The 21,420-nt window shown below is 40.3% G+C and overlaps 1 protein-coding gene across 1 annotated transcript in view; it reads right to left on the bottom strand.

Moving 5' to 3' along the window:
• RSPH3 (radial spoke head 3) overlaps nt 1-21,219 on the bottom strand; it is a 29,710-nt gene extending 8,491 nt beyond the window's left edge. Inside the window, 4 exon segments of the mRNA XM_043593202.1 lie at nt 12,162-12,249; nt 18,195-18,334; nt 18,336-18,929; nt 21,166-21,219. Coding sequence (XP_043449137.1) covers nt 12,162-12,249; nt 18,195-18,334; nt 18,336-18,929; nt 21,166-21,219 — 876 coding nt within the window.
• Between the last annotated feature and the right edge of the window lie 201 nt (nt 21,220-21,420).

The following is a 21,420-nucleotide window of genomic DNA, read 5'->3' on the forward strand; positions in this document are numbered from 1 at the left end:
GAAAGCATGAGTGGGGTAGGGACAGAGAGAGAGGGAGACACAGAATCCAAAACAGGCTCTGGGCTCTGAGCTGTCAGCACAGAGCCCGATGCGGGGCTCGAATTCACAAATTGAGAGATCATGACCTGAACCGAAATCGGACACTTAACTGACTGAGCCACCCAGGTGCCCCTGTGGTCATTTCTTATAGCTAACCTGTCTTATTTCAAGGTAAATATACAGAGAGGGGAAATATGAAAGTACTTTGCATGAAAAAAAATTAATATTTAAAATTAGAACTGCAAAACATTTTAATTGAAATAACAATGTAATAACATTAAAATTTTTAAAAGGAAAATATCCCATAATCCCATTTCCCTAATACCCTGGCTATTGTCATTTAAATGCACACAGTTTTTTGCAGTTGTGATAATCATACATTTTATATGGTTTTTCCTAACTTAACACTATCGTAAACTCTCTCCATATGAGCGTTAAATAGTAGAAAGAAGAGCACTGGGCTCTGAAGCTCAGATGCCAAGTCTTCAGTTTATTAATTACGAGGATTAGTAAAGCTCAGACTAACAACCTAAGTTTTCAGATATCCTGTTTTCTCTGTACAACAGCAATACCAATGACATATATCTAAAGTTTTTGTTTGCAAGGAACAAATCAGATAATGTAACAAGCCTAACATAATGCCTGACATAGGAAAGCTCCTCTATGTAGTTACCATTTCCTTTTATTATAAAATAATTTACCCATATTTCTTTAAAAAAGGAAGAAAAAAGAATCACTTATACTTCCATTTTCCTAATATAATTACTAATATAGTATTATTATTGGGATCATCTAGTGAAAGCTTTTTTCCTGTGTTCATTCTACATTATTCCAAATATCATGCTTGACTTACTTCCATTTTCTTACTGGAACAGAACTACTAATGTCAGCTCTGGAAAGATTTGGGATAACATAAATGCAAGTAAGTTCATTGTAGAAATACATTAATACATTGCCCTACTTAACTGTTTCATAATCTAGTCAAAATATTTTTTAAAAAAGAACTTTTTAAAAAGTTTTCTTTTGAAATCATTTATCAAAGATTGCAAAAATAGTAGAGTCCTTTGTCCCCTTCACTCAGCTTCCTGCAATATATAATTTATATAACTTCAGCACAATATCAAAATCAGAAAATTAACCCTGGTAAAATATAAACAGATCTTATTCAGTTTTCACAAATTTCACAAGCATTGATTTGTGTTTATGTCTGTGTGTATAGTTCTATGTGGTTTTATCCCAAATACAGATTTATGTTAGCTATCACCCAATCAACAGAGGGATCTGTTTTATCACCACAAAGGAGCTCTCTTGGGTATTCCCTTATAGTTCTTAAGTCCTATATTCATTCCTATCCCCTGGCAACCACTAATCTGTTCTCCATCTTCATAGTTTTGTCTTTTCGAGAATGTTACATGTAAGGAATCATATAGTATGTAACCTTATGAGATTGGCTTTTTTCACTAGGCCAAATGTCCTTGAGATCCATTCAGGTTGTTACATATATCAATAGTTCCTTTCTTTTTTGTTACCGAGTAGTACTTAATTGCATGGAAGTGCCAGGTTTCTTTAGCCATTTACCTATTGAAAGACACTCAGGATGTGTTTTTGGTTTTTGGCTATCATGTATAAAGGTGCTATGAATGTTTGTTAATGTACAGGTTAAAAAAAGTTTATTTATTTTGAGTGAGAGACAGAGAGAGAGAACCAGCAGGGAAGGGGCAGAGAGAGGGGGAAACAGAGGATCTAAAGCAGGCTCTGTGCTAACAACGGAGGGCCTGATGTGGGGCTCAACCCCATGAACCGTGAGATCATGACCTGGGCTGAAGTCAGATGCTTAACCGACTGAGCCACCCAGGTGCCCCTTACAGGTTTATATGTAAATGTAAGTTCCCATTTCTTTGGGATAATGTCTAAGGGAAATTGTGGATTCAAACAGTTACGTAAGACTTGTTAGTTCTTATAAGTAGCTACTAAACAATTATCTAGAGGGAACATACCATTTGACATTCCAATCGCTTCACATCCTCACTCTTGTTACTATTGAAAGGGCGGGCCTACGCCGGCCAACTCCATCTTGTTCTGTGTTCTCTACCTTGAGTGACTATGTCCCCGACATGACCCTTTTTCCGGGAAAATCGCAGAAACCTCAGATCGCGCCTCCTCCCCTTGAGTAACCTCCCGCTCACCCGTTCAAACTTCCTGATCAAAACACGCCCAGCGACCTGCGTAACAGGACTCTGACCCTTCCCCAGCCAATTGGCCGAGGCCACGACCCTTCCCCAGCCAATCGGCTGCCCCTAGACCCCTATAAAACCTTTGTGCTTTTGAAACTCGCTCTCTCTCCCTGGTATCTCACCGCTGCCTCGGTGCAGGTAGGGGATTGAGCTCGAGCTAGCTCGAATAAAGGCTCTTTTGCTTTTGCACCGGACTCGAATAAAGGCTCTTTTGCTTTTGCATCGGACTCGGCTCCTTGGTGGTCTTTGGGGATCACGAATTCTGGGCATAACACTATCACTATTTAAAAGTTTCAGCTTTTCAACAGTTTTTTTCCCCACATTTTATTTATTTTTGAGAGAGAGACAGAGAGGGACAGAACCCAAGTGGGGGAGAGGCAGAGGGAGAGGGAGACACAGAACCCAAAGCAGGCTCCAGGCTCTGAGCTGTCAGCACAGAGCCCGACGTGGGGCTCGAACTCACAAACCGTGAGATCATGACCTGAGCCAAAGCTGGATCCTCAACCAACTGAGCCACTCAGGCACCCCTGGATGATTTTTTTTTTTAATCTGAGTTTTGAGAATTCTTTAATATTCCAAATTTAAGATCTTTGCTGGATATGTGGTTTGCAAATATTTTCTTCCAGTTTGTAGCTTGTGTTTTTATCCTCTTATAAGGGTTTTCCGTATCACAAAAGTTTTTAATTTTTTAAAAAGTTTATTTATGTATTTATTTTTGAGAGAGAGAGAGGGAGAGCACAAGCTGGGGAGGGGCAGAGAGAAAGAGAGGGAGACACAGAGTCCGAATGTGAAGCAGGATCCAGGCTCTGAGATGTCAGCACAGAGCCCGATGCAGGGTTGGAACTCACAAACTGTGAGATCATGACCTGAGCTGAAGTCGGATGCTTAACTGACTGCACCACCAGGATGCCCCACAAATTTTTTATTTCAATTAAGTCCAATTTACCATGCTTTCTTCTCTGGATTGTATTTTGGGTATTATATCTAAGACCTCTCTGCTTAGCCCGAGATTCTGAAGTGCTTCTCCTAAAAGTTTATAGTTTTACATTTTACATTTAAATTCATGATCCATCTGAATTAATTTTTTTGTATGGTGTATTCTTTAGGTTGTGGTTCATGTAATTTTTTTGTCTACAGATGTCCAATCGCTCTGCACTATTTGTTAAAAAGGCTATTTTTCCACTACTGAACTTCTTTATCCCTTTGTCAAAAATTAGTCAAGTGTATTTGTGCTGGTATATTTGAGTTTTCTATTCTGTTTCATTGTTCCATATAGCTATTCCTCCACTGCCCTGTGTTAATACGATTACTAATGTCATACATGATAAGTCTTAATGTTGGGTAGAGTGATTCCTACCACTTTATACTTCTTTTTCAAATTTTAAAATAAGCTTGTCTAGCCCTACATATATCTTGCTGAGATTGATAGAAATTGTGATACAGATCAATTTGAGGAGAATTAACATCTTTGCTGTGGTGAATCTTCCAGTCCAGGCATATCTCTCCATTTCTTTAGATGGTCTTGATTTCTTTCATCCGCACTTTGTAACTCTTATCTTATAGATCCTGTACATGTTGTGTTAGATTTATACCTAGGTATTCCAAGTGTTTTGAAGTGATTGTAAATGGTATTGTGTTTACAATTTTATTTTCCGTGTGTTACTTTCTAGATTTATTATATTTCTGTATACAAAAATATGACTGATTTTTGTATGTTGACCTTGTACCTGTGATGTTACTCAGCCCACTTATTAGTTCTAGGGCTTTTTTTAATAGATTCATTGAGATTTTCTATGTATGTAATAATTCATCTGCAATTAGGGACCGTTTTACTTCTTTCTTTCTGATCTGGGTCTAGTACTGGATAGAACTTCCAGTACTATGCTGAATAAGAGTAGTGAGGGTGGACATCGTTGCCTTTTTTCCCAGTCTAAAGGGGGAAAGCATTCATTCTTTCATCATTAGGTATGATAGGTAAGCTGTAGATATTTTGTGGATGCTCTTCATAAAGTTGAAAAAATTTCCCTCAATTCCTAATTTGCTGTGTTTATCATCAATGAACATCGAATTCTGTTAAATGCTTGTTCTGCATCGATAAATATGATCATGGGATTTTTTTCTTCTTTAACCTATATGATATGGTGGATTACATTGATGTACAAATGTTGGAATACCCTTGCATTTCTGGAATAAATCCTGCTTAGTCATGGCATATGATCTTTTTATATATTGCTGGATTATATTTGCTAATATTTTATTGAGAATTCTTGCATCTACATTCATGATAGCTATTGGTTTATAGTTTTGTTTTTAGTGTCTTTGTCTGCTTTGGGTATCAGTAATGCTGATCACCCAAAGTGTTCCTTCTTCTTTTATTTTCTGGAAGAGACTGTGTAAAATTGTGTAAATTATGTAAAATCAATGAGGATTTTTTTGGTGGAATGAGGAATGTTTGGTAGAATTTTCCAGTGAAACCATATGGGCCTGATATTTCTTTTTTGAAAGTCTTTAAATTAGATATGTAATCTCTTTTATAGTTATATGGCAACTCAGAATATCTATTCCATTTTAGGTGAATTCTGATAGTTTATAGTTTGGAGAATTTGTCCATTTCATTTATTTTGCTGAATTTATATGTACGGATTTGTTTGTAGTATTCCAATTTTATCCTTTTGCTCTTTTAAGAGATGCAGTGTGTGTGTGTGTGTGTGTGTGTGTGTGTGTGTGTGGTCTATTTTCTATCTGTTGTTCCAACTGGGTAATTTCCATCAATTTGACTTTGAACTCATTGATTGTTCCCTATGTCAGCTCTGATGAGTCTGTCCTACGAGTTTTTTTTTTTTATGTTAGGAATTACTTTATTAAGTACATAAAATGAAACAATTTTAAGTCTACAATTGAAATAACTATGTATACATCAGTAAAACTACCACTCAGATACTGATCATTTTACATATGAATGCCATGTTATTTACCACACAAAGCTTAAGTATTACATACTACAGTTTTATACTTTATTATAACTTAAATTCTGATAAAAACGTTGCTCCTACTTCAATTTTTATGACTTAAGGTTTTCATTATCTTTAAATTCCTTTATCCTTTGTTTTGTACAAATGTGAACATTCAGGTTCAGAGACTGATTTTTGACCCAATTTGAATCTTTTTAACAGAGGTATTTAGCCTGATTATGAGTGTGATAATTCACCTCTGTCAATCTATTTTATGTTAATTTTAATGTTTCCTTGCTGTTTTTCGCACTTCCTCTCCAATCTGTAAAACTGGTACACTATAATCTACCTGTAACCTTATCTCAGTGTCAAATTTACTTATAACAAACTACTATATGAAGCAGGAACTACTGATTTTCCCTGGACAAGATGTACATAAAACAAGGCTTTCATCTACCACCTCCCCAACCAGGGATTTAGAAATTTTCTTTTTACACAGTATTCACATTATAAACTTGTTACTTTTTCCCCCTTCTATAATAAAAATAGAGGACATAAAACTGTACTGATTTCCCATTTTGTCAGATTAACACTTGGAATGCCTTTATGTGTCGTGTCCACACCGACAAAGCCCTTTTATTTTACTTATGTTTAGCTGAAGAGCATGCATATCTTTATCTACATTACCTACTAAAAATAACAGCACTTACTTGCTTTCTAAATTAAACATTTACCACACTTTTTCAGTTTACAATGAGAGAAACTGAAATTTTAGATTGAACTTACAAATCTATTTTTGCACTTAGTCTTATAACCCTATAGCTAACAATTTAATCTTAATGATGTTTAACTAGCTTTAATGCTTACCCACTTTTTTTTTTACCCTATTTTTTTTTTTTCATACAATTGTCTCACTACAATTGAATTGTTTTAACTTACGGTGTTTATGGGTTGCAGTAACATCATTTAACACATTTTTCAAGGACAGCATTTGGGTGATATACTTTAACTCCTGAATATCTGTGAATGTCTTCCAGTTGCCCTCGTATAGAAATGATAACTTAGCAGGATACAGAATTCTTGGCCCAAAATTATTTTTCCCTTAAATCTCTGTAGACATTGCTTCATTGTCTTTTTGGCATTTAGAGCTGCAAAAGAAATACCAGGTCAGTCTGACTTTTACCCCTTTATAAGTAACCTGCTTTCTCTGAATACTTGTAGAATTTTTTCTTTATCTTCCAGTTTAAAGTCACTAGGGTATGTCCAAAGTGTTGCTTTCTTTTTGTTAAGTTCTACTGGTAGCCTATGAGCTTTTCTATTTACCGATCTAGTTAGTCCCTCAACTCTGGAAAATTTTCTTCTATTGGTTCCTGAATTATTGTTTCTGCTTCATTTGCTTTGCCATCTATTTCAGGCATTCTTATTATGCATGGATTGCAACTCTTGGAGAGATTCTGTAGATGTCTCTTCTATCTTTTCCCTTTTTTTCTGCATGCTGAGTTTCTCGTTTTTCATTTATTTCTGTAATTCGTTTTTGTGACTGACCGGGTTTGCATGTTTCCGTTCTTTTTCAATTCTCTTATACTTTTCCAAGTGCTCTGATAGTAGCCTCTTTATCTTCGAGCATAGGTCTGTAAGCTCCTGTACCATATGATGGTCCATCTTTAAAACCTCTTCAGTTTCCACTTCTGTATCCGTTTCAAGAGGCGGCATTTTCTCAATTGTAAGCAGTTTCTGCTGAACTCAGGTATTACGACGTTTTGAACAGCGCTTCTTAGTAATCTGACCAAAAGTGACGATTAGAGAATGCCGTCTGTCTGAAAACCAAACGAAAGATAACTGTCCTATGAGTTTTTAACTTTGGTTATTGCATGATTCAGTTCTATATTTTCCATTTGGTTCATTTGTAGATCTTCTATTTCTTTGCTAATATTTTCTGTTTTTCATTTGTTTTAAGAATGGTCATAATTATTCCCTTTTGACTGAGGCACTTTTTATGATCATTGCTTTATTTATTTTTAAAATTTTATTTTTTATTTTCTAAAATTTACATCTAAATTAGTTGGCATATAGTGCAGCAATGATTTCAGGAGATTCCTTAATGCCCCTTACCCATTTAGCCCATCCCCCCTCCCACAACCCCTCCAGTAACCCTCAGTTTGTTCTCCATATTTATGAGTCTCTTCTGTTTTGTCCCCCTCCCTGTTTTTATATTACTTTTGCTTCCCTTCCCTTATGTTCATCTGTTTTGTCTCTTAAAGTCCTCATATGAGTGAAGTCATATGATTTTTGTCTTTCTCTGACTAATTTCACTTAGCATAATACCCTCCAGTTCCATCCACATAGTTGCAAATCGCAAGACTTCATTCTTTTTGATTGCCAAGTAATACTCCATTGGATATATATCTATACCACATCTTCTTTATCCATTCACCCATCAATGGACATTTGGGCTCTTTCCATACTTTGATTATTGTTGATAGTGCTGTTATAAACATGGGGGTGCATGTGACCCTTCAAAACAGCACACCTGTATCCCTTGGATAAATGCCTCATAGGGCAATTGCTGGGTTGTAGGGTAGTTCTATTTTCAGTTTTTTGAGGAACCTCCATACTGTTTTCCAGAGTGGCTGCACCAGCTTGCATTCCCACCAATAATGCAAAAGAGACCCTCTTTCTCCACATCCTCGCCAACCTCTGTTGTCACCTGAGTTGTTAATGTTAGCCATTCTGACAGGTGTGAGGTGGTATCTCATTGTGGTTCTGATTTGTATTTCCCTGATGATCAGTGATGCTGAGCATTTTTTCATGTGTCGGTTGGCCATCTGGATGTCTTCTTTGGAGAAGTGTCTATTCATGTCTCTTGCCCATTTCTTCACTGGATTATTTGTTTTTTGGGTGTTGAGTTTGAGAAGTTCTCTATAGATTTTGGATACTAACCCTTTATCTGATATGCCATTTGCAAATATCTTCTCGCATTCTGTCGGTTGCCTTTTAGTTTTGCTGATCGTTTCCTTCTCTGTGCAGAAGCTTTTTATTTTGATGAGGTCCCAGTAGTTGGTTTTTGCTTTTGTTTCCCTTGCCTCTGGAGACGTGTTGAGTAAGAAGTTGCTGCGGCCAAGATCAAAGAGGTTTTTGACTGCTTTCTCCTCAAGGATTTTGATGGCTTCCTGTCTTACATTGAGGCCTTTCATCCATTTGAGTTTATTTTTGTGAATGGTGTAAGAAAGTGGTCCAGGTTCATTCTTCTGCATGTCGCTGTCCAGTTTTCCCAGCACCACTTGCTGAAGAGACTGTCTGTATCCCATTGGATATTCTTTTCCTGCTTTGTCAAAGATTAGTTGGCCAAACATTGGTGAGTCCATTTCTGGGTTCTCTATTCTGTTCCATTGATCTGAGTGTCTGTTTGTGCCAGTACCATACTGTTTTGATGGTTACAGCTTTATAGTATAGCTTGAAGTCTGGGATTGTGATGCCTCCTGCTTTGGTTTTCTTTTTCAAGATTGCTTTGGCTATTCGGGGTCTTTTCTGGTTCCATACAAATTTTAGGATTATTTATTTTAGCTCTGTGAAGAATGCTGGTGTCATTTTGATAGGGATTGCATTGAATATGTAGATTGCTTTGGGTAGTATCGACATTTAACAATATTCTTCCTATCCAGGAGCATGGACTCTTTTTCCATTTTTTGTGTCTTCTTCAATTTCTTTCACAAGCTTTCTATAGTTTTCAGCATATAGATTTTTCACCTCTTTGGTTAGATTTATTCCTAGGTATTTTATGGTTTTTTTGCGCAACTGTAAATGGGATCGATTCCTTGATTTCTCTTTCTGTTGCTTCATTGTTGGTGTATAGGAATGCAACCGATTTCTGTGCGTTGATTTTATATCCTGCAACTTTGCTGAATTCATTTATGATCATTGCTTTAAAACGTTCATCAGGTAATTTCTACATCTGAGTCATCTTGGTGTTGTCATTTCTTGATTGATTTTTCTCCTTCAAGTTGTGACTTCCCTGGTTCTTGGTAGGATGAGCGATTTTTTTAATTGTATCCTGGTAATTTTGGGTATTATGACATGACACTCTGGATCTTATTTAATCTGTGTAGCAGGAAGTCATGCTTTTTTGTTTTAGCAGCAGGCATGGGTGGAGATGGAAGTTCAGCATCCTGCTAGGCCCCATGTGAAAGCAGAGGGTCAACTAGGTGCCTGGTAGGGGTGGTATCTCAGCTTCTTGCTGTTATCAACTGACACCAGTGCTGGGGTGCAGAGGAGTGGAGCTCTGACCAGCCCTGCTTTATCGCACCTGTTTCGCTTTGTTGCTGACAGGTAGGGTTGAAAACTCAGCTCCTTCATGGCTCTGCTGCTGTTGCCCCAGCAAATGTAGGGCACCAACTTGTACCATTTCTTACCATCTCCCTGCCCCTGGGTAGGAGTGGAAGTTCAGCTTCCTGCTCCACCCATGTTGACACCACCTCAGTGAGGAAATCAGAGCACCGATGAGTGTGGTGGTGTTGTTGCCACACGGGCTGGTAGATTAGTTGCCTGGCTCAGTCTCGCTGACTCCACTGGGAGGGCCAGGACAGTTTTTCTGTTGGGGTTTGGCTAGAGGAGGGGTAGTAAAAAGGTTTCTGCTCTGCTCGGTTACCCTTCCCCTAGTCTTCTGGATAGATAGAAGGAGCAGGCCTGCGCCTGTTGGTGGTTCCAGGTTGCAGGCTTTTCCAGGGCTCTGAATGGGATATGCAGGCAGCAAAAAGAAGACTTAGGGAACTCACCACTATCTCGCTCAAATCCTGAGAACCCCAGCCAGTTCCCTTGCTTCTTTCCACCTCCAGAGTCTTCCTATGTTTGCTTGTTGGGCTATGTCCGGGGCTTTTTCACTTGAAAGAGGGAGGAATGGGAAGGGATTGGTGAATCCCTGCTTGTCTGGAACTGGAAGTCTCAGTATAGACTTTTTATTTTTATTTTATTTTTTAATTTTTTATGTTTATTTATTTCTGAGACAGAGACACAGCATGAGTGGGGGAGGGGCAGAGAGAGAGGGAGACACAGAATCTGAAACAGGCTCCAGGCTCCGAGCTGTCAGCACAGAGCCCGACGTGGGGCTCAAACTCACGGACCGCGAGATCATGACCTGAGCTGAAGTTGGTCACTCAACCGACTGAGCCACCCAGGCACCCCTCAGTACAGACTTTTTAAATTGTTGAATAACTGACTAGAGAACTAAAAAAAAAAAAAGTATATCAAATCATCAAAATACTAATTAAAAAAAAAACTAAAAAAATGGTGATTCTCTTTTTTCCTTTACTTCTAGATGTGCCAGGGTTCATTCCTACTGCCACAAGATGCCGAAACACATATCCATATTGCATATTTGAGCTGTTGTTTTCAAGTGTTGGTCCCTGAATTGGCTGTATCAGGACTGCCTAGGGAAGTTACTAATAATGCACATTCCTGTGTCCAACCCTTGAAGGTTTTAATGTAGTAGATCTCGGGTATAGCTGAAACATCCATATTTTTAGTGAGTTTTCTAGGTGGTTTTGATGTATATTTCATGCTTCAAAATGTCTAATATTCCACATATCGCCATGTGGTGTTAGGCACATATATATCATACAGTGTTTACATATTAACTATATTTCATTTCTGTACCAAGAAATCGTCACTCTTAATATCATGCCACATCCTAATCATCTCTGTATCCTACGTACTCAGCACAGGAGTGCTAAAACTTTATAAATATTTACTGAGTGAATTAAAGAAAATAATTTTTGACTAAATAATTAAAATAGTATTACAGTATGAAATTATTTATTTATTTATTTATTTTAATTTTTTTTCAACGTTTAGTTATTTTTGGGACAGAGAGAGACAGAGCATGAACGGGGGAGGGGCAGAGAGAGAGGGAGACACAGAATTGGAAACAGGCTCCAGGCTCTGAGCCATCAGCCCAGAGCCTGACGTGGGGCTCGGACTCCCGGACCGCGAGATCGTGACCTGGCTGAAGTCGGACGCTTAACCGACTGCGCCACCCAGGCGCCCCTACAGTATGAAATAATTTAAACAAACTTAAATATGTTACATGGATGCCTATGAACTGTTTGGTCTGCAAAAATTTAATTACAGAAATTGAGAGTAGAAGTTTACAAACTTTTAGAGCAGTGTTACAAAGTTCTGTTAATCTAATAAAATCTTGGGCTTTGTATTATTTAATTGTTATTTTAAAAAAAATTTTTTTTTTAACGTTTATTTTTGGGACAGAGAGAGACAGAGCATGAACGGGGGAGGGGCAGAGAGAGAGGGAGACACAGAATCGGAAACAGGCTCCAGGCTCTGAGCCATCAGCCCAGAGCCTGACGCGGGGCTCGAACTCACAGACCGCGAGATCGTGACCTGGCTGAAGTCGGACGCTTAACCGACTGTGCCACCCAGGCGCCCCTTTTTTTTAAATTTTTTTTTTTTAACGTTTAATTATTTTTGGGACAGAGAGAGACAGAGCATGAACGGGGGAGGGGCAGAGAGAGAGGGAGACACAGAATCGGAATAATTGTTATTTTTAATTGCAGTGAAGTGCACATAAATTTACCATCTTAGCCATATTTAGGTGTAGAATTCAGTGGCATTAAGTACATTCATATTGTTGCACAACCATTACCACCATCCATCTCCGGAACTCTTTTCATATTGCAAAACTGAACTTCTGCACCCGGTAAACACTAATTCCCTATTCCCCCACTCTCCCAGCCCCTGGCAATCACCAGCAGCCTTGTATTTTGCATGTCTTTTTTTATTTTTAGATTTCATTTTTCCAGGAGTCTGTCAATATTCTATTTTACAAAAGTTTTAGTTTGCAACAAATTAGAAATCAAAACAAACAAACTGGTCCGTTAGCACAGTTAGTTTGAAAAGCTCTGTGTTAGAATATTCACATTATACTTACCAGCGGTCCTGTGTGTAGAGCATAAGTATTGCCTCGGACGACCCTTCTGTCATACATTATGTTTCCATGATGCACAGGCTCTTCAGCACTGTAAAACAGCAAATACTAAATAACTACGGTAATAGAGTGTTTGGTCTATGCAAGTCAACTCATTTTTTTTTTTAAATTTTTTTTTCAACATTTATTTATTTTTGGGACAGAGAGAGACAGAGCATGAACGGGGGAGGGGCAGAGAGAGAGGGAGACACAGAATCGGAAACAGGCTCCAGGCTCTGAGCCATCAGCCCAGAGCCTGACGCGGGGCTCGAACTCACAGACCGCGAGATCGTGACCTGGCTGAAGTCGGACGCTTAACCGACTGCGCCACCCAGGCGCCCCAAGTCAACTCATTTTTAATTGGATTTAGACTAAGATAAAAATGTTAAGAATACAGATTTTTGTTCTGACACACTCAATGACAAATGACTACCACTTATTGAATGCTTATTAGATGCCAGCCACTCCACATATTTTAATTATTGCTCACAATAAGCTTCCAGATGGGAACTATGATTCTCATTTGACAGAAGAGGAAGGAGATTGAGAAAGGAATGTGCCCAAGGTTACCTAGCTAGCAAGTGGTAGAGCTGGATTTAGGCTGTAAATCTGTTGGGCTAACTGACAAATGTGAAAATGGCCAGTGGGAAAGGGGTCTGCCTTCAAGTACTGACAATAATTTGATTGAAGGGTTGAAAGGATTCACAGAATCAGGTTTAAAAAGTAAGTCAAATTTCTCATTGTTCTTTAACCTCTAAGATATATTTTCACGGGACTTCAAGCTTAATACAAAGATGTAACCATCAAGACAGTATGGTACTGGCACAAACAGACACTCAGATCAATGGAACAGAATAGAGAACCCAGAAATGGACTCACCAATGTTTGGCCAACTAATCTTTGACAAAGCAGGAAAAGAATATCCAATGGGATACAGACAGTCTCTTCAGCAAGTGGTGCTGGGAAAACTGGACAGCGACATGCAGAAGAATGAACCTGGACCACTTTCTTACACCATTCACAAAAATAAACTCAAATGGATGAAAGGCCTCAATGTAAGACAGGAAGCCATCAAAATCCTTGAGGAGAAAGCAGTCAAAAACCTCTTTGATCTTGGCCGCAGCAACTTCTTACTCAACACGTCTCCAGAGGCAAGGGAAACAAAAGCAAAAACCAACTACTGGGACCTCATCAAAATAAAAAGCTTCTGCACAGAGAAGGAAACGATCAGCAAAACTAAAAGGCAACCGACAGAATGCGAGAAGATATTTGCAAATGGCATATCAGATAAAGGGTTAGTATCCAAAATCTATAGAGAACTTCTCAAACTCAACACCCAAAAAACAAATAATCCAGTGAAGAAATGGGCAAGAGACATGAATAGACACTTCTCCAAAGAAGACATCCAGATGGCCAACCGACACATGAAAAAATGCTCAGCATCACTGATCATCAGGGAAATACAAATCAGAACCACAATGAGATACCACCTCACACCTGTCAGAATGGCTAACATTAACAACTCAGGTGACAACAGAGGTTGGTGAGGATGTGGAGAAAGAGGGTCTCTTTTGCATTATTGGTGGGAATGCAAGCTGGTGCAGCCACTCTGGAAAACAGTATGGAGGTTCCTCAAAAAACTGAAAATAGAACTACCCTACAACCCAGCAATTGCCCTATGAGGCATTTATCCAAGGGATACAGGTGTGCTGTTTCGAAGGGGCACATGCACCCCCATGTTTATAACAGCACTATCAACAATAACCAAAGTATGGAAAGAGCCCAATGTCCATTGATGGGTGAATGGATAAAGAAGATGTGGTATATATATATATATCTCCAATGGAGTATTACTCAGCAATCAAAAAGAATGAAGTCTTGCGATTTGCAACTACGTGGATGGAACTGGAGGGTATTATGCTAAGTGAAATTAGTCAGAGAAAGACAAAAATCATATGACTTCACTCATATGAGGACTTTAAGAGACAAAACAGATGAACATAAGGGAAGGGAAGCAAAAATAATATAAAAACAGGGAGGGGGACAAAACAGAAGAGACTCATAAATATGGAGAACAAACTGAGGGTTACTGGAGGAGTTGGGGGGAATGGGCTAAATGGGTAATGGGCATTAAGGAATCTACTCCTGAAATCATTATTGCACCATATGCTAACTTGGATGTAAATTAAAAAATAAATTATTAATTAAAAAAATAAAACCTTTTATCTCACATAGGCAAAGAGATGTATTTTCAAATGATATATATTTTTTATTTAATGTTCATTCATTTTTGAGAGACACAGACAGAGTGCGAGTAGGGTAGGGGCAGAGAGTAGGGTAGGGGCGAGTAGGGTAGAAGCAGGTTCCAGGCTCTCAGCTGTCATCATAAAGCCTGATGCGGGGCTCGAACTCATGAACCGTGAGATCATAACCTGAGCTGAAGTCAGACACTTAACTGACTGCTTAACTGACTGAGCCACCCAGGTGTCCCACAAATGATATTGTTTTAAATGTTAATAAAATTTTAATCTGGGGGATCAGAGTATCAATAGTGAATAGTGAAAAACATAGAATTGATGTTTTAATTCAAAGTTCTTTTAAAAAGTTTTTTTCAGTGTTTATTTATTTTTGAGAGAGAGGGACAGAGCGTGAGTGGGGGAGGGGCGGGGAGCAAGGGAGACACAGAGTCTGAAGCAGGCTCCAGGCTCTGAGCTGTCAGCTCAGAGCCCAACGCGGGGCTCGAACCCACGAATTGTGAGATCATGACCTGAGCCGAAGTTGGACTCTTAACCAACTGAGCCACCGAGGTGTCCCTGATTTAAAGTTCTTTAAAATGATATCCTATGTATGGCTATGAAACAAAATATTGACCTACACAATAATAGTACTCCACCAGAAATGATTTTGAGAAGGGTAGTAAGTTGCTTTTTTATCATATATTGAAACCACTGTTGGATAACCTGACTTCATGTTACTTACAACCCAGACGTGTTACACTGTGCATTTTACTTGATCCCTGGGAAGTGTTCAGCTCAGTTGGCCACTCCTTCACTGAAGCACTCTCTTTTCTAGCCTCTGTGGCACTACCATAGTCTTCTGATTGTCTTTTCTAGGACTTCTTTAACTGTTCTTTCTCAGCCTGCGTTGGCTGGCTCCCCCTATACTGAAGGATTTCCTCAGGGCTCAGCCTTCTCTTGCCTTAGTCGACCATATCCATTCTCAAAAGACTTCACTCATAATCCTTATACCTAAAACTCCCTATTTTATTTCACCTTTAGCTCAGAACTCTCCTCTGAGCTCTAGGAATGTATATCCAATTGATAATGTTCAATGACATCTCACTGAGATATCTCAAAAGCAACCTCAAAATTGAACCAATTATCACTCTCCCACTCCAAACTGTTACTTCTTTAGTGTTCTCTGTTTCATTATATGGTACTGCTAACCACCCAATTGTCTTAATCTAGAAGCCTGGGAGTCATCCGTGGTTCTTCTTTCTTCCTCACTCCCTGCATCCTAGCAGTCCTATTGATTCTCCTCCCCAAATCTTTTTCACATCTATCCATCGCTCATTGCCACCACTGTCTTCTACGTGGACTACTGCAAAACTCTTTCAGTCTCTTAACTGTTAACATTTCTCCCTCAGTTTGTTCTATACGTTGTATCCAGTGGTCTTTTAAAATAGAATAATCTAAACATGACGCTCACTTGATTAAAACCTCCTAGTGCTAATTAATATAATAATGAGAAAACATCTTAGTTTTGTTTTTACACTATCAAAAGCCAAGAAGAAAGAAAAATCCCTACCACCTATTGCTGGTGAGGATGTATGGAAAAAGATATGTTCAAACATTCCTAAAGGAAAGGCCTATCATTCCATCTGTTCATGTTAAAAATATTCGTGACCTAACAATCCCATCCTGGGAATCTGCTTCATAGAAATCAAAAGGCCAGCATATGAAGTTGTTTATTGAAATCTTCCTCTTTGTGTTAAAAACTTGAAGCAAACTGAGTATCTATCAATATCAATAGTGGAAAATATGTGAATATCTGAATATCTACCAATATCTATCAATAGTGGAAAATTTTAGTAACACGTTATACATCCGTATAGGGCACATCATGCTATTGAAACTAATTGGGAGGGTTTCTAGAAAGAATTAACTGAGAAAAGGAAGATGTTGAGAATTGTGTATGTTATCATTGCTAAGAAGTAGACAAAACTCCTGTGTGTACTTGTATGTATATACTTATATATTTGTACACAAACGCAAATATGGAGAAAAGTCCAGAAACATTCATGTAAGGTCATTAACATGGTTTACCCTCTGGGCAGGAAGGGAAGAGCAGGTTTACAAGGGAAGAGGGTGGTGCACTAAGAATGTACCCCAGCATAAATGATAGCATTCTATTTATATAAAATTAAATATGTGTATGTATACATAAAGAAATTAGGAAAAAAAAAGAATTAGAGGTTGTAAAAAGCAGGGAGGAAGCTAATTACAGATTAATATGTGTAGTATGATTCTATTTTGGAAATAAACCTCCTATATACGGTACATATCCTCAAGTACAGAGGTGTAGAAGAATAATATAAGATTGTTAAGGGAAGTGGGAATAGAGGTGGGTGGGAGTTCATTTGCCTTTTTCATTCTTATTTTGTATTTTTCATTTGCTTCAACAAGCATTCATTAATTTTATAAACTGAAAATCACCACTGATAATTTTAAACTGAAAAATCAAACACATGCACATACACACTCCTTCCAATGGTTGTAATCAATGGATTGCTTCAATATAAACAAGGTCCTACAAGTTGCTTATCAACTAGCTATGAAAAAAAATCATTCCTAATGAAACACCATTTATTCTTATTTCATTGTTGGTGTAATTTACTAGTAATGATTTGTAAGCAACACTTAAAGACACCAGAAAGTGTTTTTGAGAGTGTTTTTAAGTCGAAACCTTTTACTGTATAAATAATCCATCTATAAATTTAAATTTTCCATCCTGGTTTCCTTAAAGTGACAGGAATTTTTTTTCTTTCTTTTTTTAAAAAAAAAATTTATTTTATTTTTTTAAAGTAACCTCTACACCCAACATGGGGGTTGAACCCACAATCCCGAGATCAAGAGTTGCATGCTCCATTGACTGAGCCAGCCAGGCGCCCCATGACAAGCATTTCTTATAAACAAGGTTTTTATTTGTCATAAGACAATTACAAATTTAGACTAAATGTTTGAAATAAGCATCAAGAGTTACTTAGCTGATATGTTCAGTCATTAATTCAACAATTTGTTTTGAGTGCTCCCTGTATGTCAGGCACAGTCCTAGGTGGACAAAAGACAACAAAGGTTTCAGCTTCCAGGGAGTCTGCATTCCTGGGCAATTCTGCTGGTTCCAAAATTTGAGGCTTATAGCAGGAACTATAAGCTTTAGAAAGGGCCGTAAACGTTATTATGGATAATAATACATATGGATATTTGAATATTTGCAAATAAACGCATTAATGTAAAAATACAATTTGGGGTCCAACATGGAAGGATGACCTGATGATTCCTGGCCAAAGACTGGGGTGCAAAGAGCTTTATTTGGCTTTCAGTCTGTTTCTTCATGTGCATAATGGGAGTTACAAAACCAACTTCACAGTACTGTGGACTAAGGAAGAAAACGTACATGAATGCCCTTAGTGAGGTGCGGATAGTTGGCCAACAATAGTGACTCAAATGTTGTGAAACAAGGGGGTTTCATGTACATGTTATTGATCATGCCAGCAACTCATTATCACTAAATGTTAACTAAGGGAGGCCACCCGTGCCCCTTCTTGCTTCATTCCTCCACGCCACGGGGGAGTTCTTTAGGGAAGAGATTTTATTTCGGAGGCTGTGGAGTGGGGAGAGCAGCGTGGGCAGAGTCGCCAGGGCGAAGGGGCCAGAATCCCGAGGTCCCGGGATGGGGGCAGGTGGAGACCACCCAGGGGGCCGGTTGCTCACTCACAGCTGCATCAGGTGGTCCCGGTAACGGCGGCGCTGGCAGGGCAGGGCCCGAGGCCGGCTGGTGTAGGTGTAGGTGTAGGTGCCCATGGCCGAGGAGGTGCGGTCGGTCAGCGTGGAGGCCACGCTCGGGGGCCAGGTCGCTCCGCTTCGGGTGAATACCGGCTTTCAAGCAGGTGGGCGCTAAGCGGTCTAGGGAGCCGGAGAGGTGTACGTATTGCCAAGGGCAGGGATTCCCCGACGCAAGGAGAGGCGGCCAGAAGGAAGGCGGCCGGGAAAGGAAGTTGCCAGGACAGGAGGTGGGAGCTACACTCGGCTTGCCCCACGGAACACTGAGCCAGCCTGCGTCTCCCACCGCGGTTGCCCGGCAACCCGGAGTTCCGCCCGGAGGCGGGACCTCCTGGCAGTTCCGGCCGGCGGTTTTCGCGGGAAGGCCCGTTCTCAGGGGAACTTCCGGCTCTTGCCTCCGCGCGCGCGCGCGCGCGCGCCTCCCCGGAAGGTGCGTCTGCAGATTAGGGGCTCTCTGCCGGGCGAGTCGGGCAGGGCGGTGCTGAGGATCTTGGCAGGCACCGCGGCCGTCCTCGTCCCCAGTTTGGAGTCTGGCTTTTCGGCGCCATTCTCCCAGGCCCACGTGCTCCCGTTCCTTAAGGGGCGCCCTCGGTCGTTTCTGCTCCCGTCGCGCCGCTACCTGGCGCTGCTCACCTGTGATCGCACACACGTGGCACCCGGGCTCCCAGCTCTGTTACGTGCCAGGGCCGGGGGAGGGCTTCTTGGCGTCTCCCAGCACCGCCACCCCTGCGCCTCCGGGGCGCGCTCCGCAGCCCTGTCTGCATTTCCCGCCTTCCTTCGCCTACCGCTCTGTTGCTAGCACCTCAGAGGACCCACGGATGCGCGGAGCTGCAGGGGCCGCCCCTCAGACCCCTAATTTTGGCAGAGGGGTGGGTGCTTTATTGAGTCTTTCTTTTAGGCCTCCTATATCATAATCTGTCAGGCTCCAGACTCTGGAGAACGAAGCATCATGGCGTGGGGTCTGCTCTTCGAAATGCAGGTGCTTTAGTTTTAGTATGAACAACGTTAAAAATGTTAGAGTTCTTGTATGTGAAGTGTGTGTATCCCCGGCCTATCAGTTATTTGCACGTGCATGTACTCCCTCAGTTCAGCCAAGTGCTGTGCGGATTTGAACTCACGTTCTGCCGTGTGCAAGGCCCACGACCTCTGGCAAGTTAATGCTTTTGCGCTTCGTTCTCCTGATCTGTAAAATGAGGGTAAGAGAATTTATCAGGGTTTGTCATGAGGATTCAAAGTGTTAATAAGTATAAAATACTTAGAACTGTGCTGGGGAATGATAAGCGGTTATATTGAGATCTAAATTCCTCCTGTACTTTGAAGATTAAGACCGAAAGCTAGTGTAGGTATTGTATAAATAATCCTAACATAGAGATGTGTAGGCAGTGCTAGAGGTAAAAACACTGCGTGAAGATTTGAGGTCTGATCACTGAATTTCGTGGTAACTTAGGATAACCATTAACAAGAGAAAGTGACATTTTTAGTTGTGTCTGACGGGTGACAGTGTTTTTAGTGGTGAAGGTCTTGGGGGGAAGTGCATTCAGAATGGCTTGATCAAAGGCTCAAAAGCCCAAGGGGTCTTTGGAGAACTCTAAGTGAGTAAATACATATGTTTGATAATTCCAAGAGCTAAGGAGAAACCACAGGCCAGGAGGTGTCAGAGGTGGAGGGGGACCTGGAGATTTCAGATTGGTCAGGGAAGGCTTCACTGAGAAGGGAGCCTTTGAATAAAGATGTGAAGGAGGTGAAGCCGTGAAACTGGAGACTAACATTCCAAGACGCAGTCAGTGCCAAGTTCTAAGGCACATACAAACCAGGTGTGTTCAAGGGTAAGAGTAAGGAGGCTAGGGTGGGTGGAGCAGAGGAGAGCATCAGGAGATGACGTCAGAGGTAATGAATTCAGATCTTTGTGCCTTGTAGGTCAGCATAAAGATGAACTTTTATTCTGAGGTTAAAAGCCCCAGAGGGTTTTGATTATTGGGACATAATTTGAAATTTTTTTTTTTTAAAGCATTTCTATTCTAACTGCTGGGTTGAGAATAGGCTGAAGTGGGGCAGAGAGAAGCAGAGTACCAGTAAGGCTGGCTGAGAAAGTGGTTTGGATCAGGGACCAGGCAATGGAGGGGTGAGATGTGGTCAGAGAGATCCTGAATCTATTTTGAAAGTAGAAACAGATGGAGTAGAAATGGGGCACTAGACCAAAGAGGAGCCAGTTAGTGATGCTGAAGAGGCAGGAAATGGGAGCCTCCCCAAGAAAAAGAGGAAGTTCTCTTCCAAGGAGGAGCCACTCAGCAGTGGGCTGGAAGGGGCTGCTTTCAGCAAGAGCAGGAGCTCCAAGAACAAGAAAAAGCTCCACAAGTTATCCCAGGAAGATTAGATTGGACATTTACCTGGTGGGGCATAACCCCACAAGACAGTTCCTAATCCATCCCTTATATCCCAATGAAAAATTCACAAGAAAAAAAAATTGGGCAGTAGAGAAAGAAAGGAGTTAAAGATCATGCTAAAATTTATGACTAAATGTTGAAGATTGTGTAGAAAAAATTGCAGAGGTGCTCCGGCAGGTGTACTCTTTTTCTAGAGGATGTAATTTTATTCCAGCTCCCAATTAGAGTAGGAGCAGATGACTTTTAATCAAGAATTCAGGCTTTAGGAGGGCTGATTACTTTCTGGTTTGCCCTTATCCCAGAGCACAGGCCTTTAGGAATCTCAACAGAAAGCCTGGGGTGTTCAACAGATCCCCATCTTTGGGGCCCTTGAACTCTCATTTTTGTGTTCCCAACTCTGTGAAGTTATTGAAAAGTCTGCTTACCATTTTAGCCACTGCAGTACCTTTGTTTCTTGATTTCTAGTGTCCTTGCAGCTTAGAATTTAGCAAATGCCGGTAAAAACCAAATTGTCAGGCTTACTTCTCTGTGATCCACCTTCGTCGGGGATCTTGTCCCTTCAAGTTCTGTCTGCATTTCTCAGCTCTGATTTCTATCTCCCTACATCTGACATCGCTAGACCATTGCTTTCTGCTTGCCTGTAAATGCCCTTCTCTGGAGCTCTGTAAATGCCCTGGAAGAAAAGCAATGGAGAAGTTCCGTGTCCCTGTGTATTTTCTTTATCCCTGGGATCCCAATCCCTCATGTCCACTGGTTTGGTTATTCTCTAGGGCCTTC

This window comes from Prionailurus bengalensis, chromosome B2, assembly GCF_016509475.1.
Source record: "Prionailurus bengalensis isolate Pbe53 chromosome B2, Fcat_Pben_1.1_paternal_pri, whole genome shotgun sequence".
NCBI classification, from domain to species: domain Eukaryota; kingdom Metazoa; phylum Chordata; class Mammalia; order Carnivora; family Felidae; genus Prionailurus; species Prionailurus bengalensis.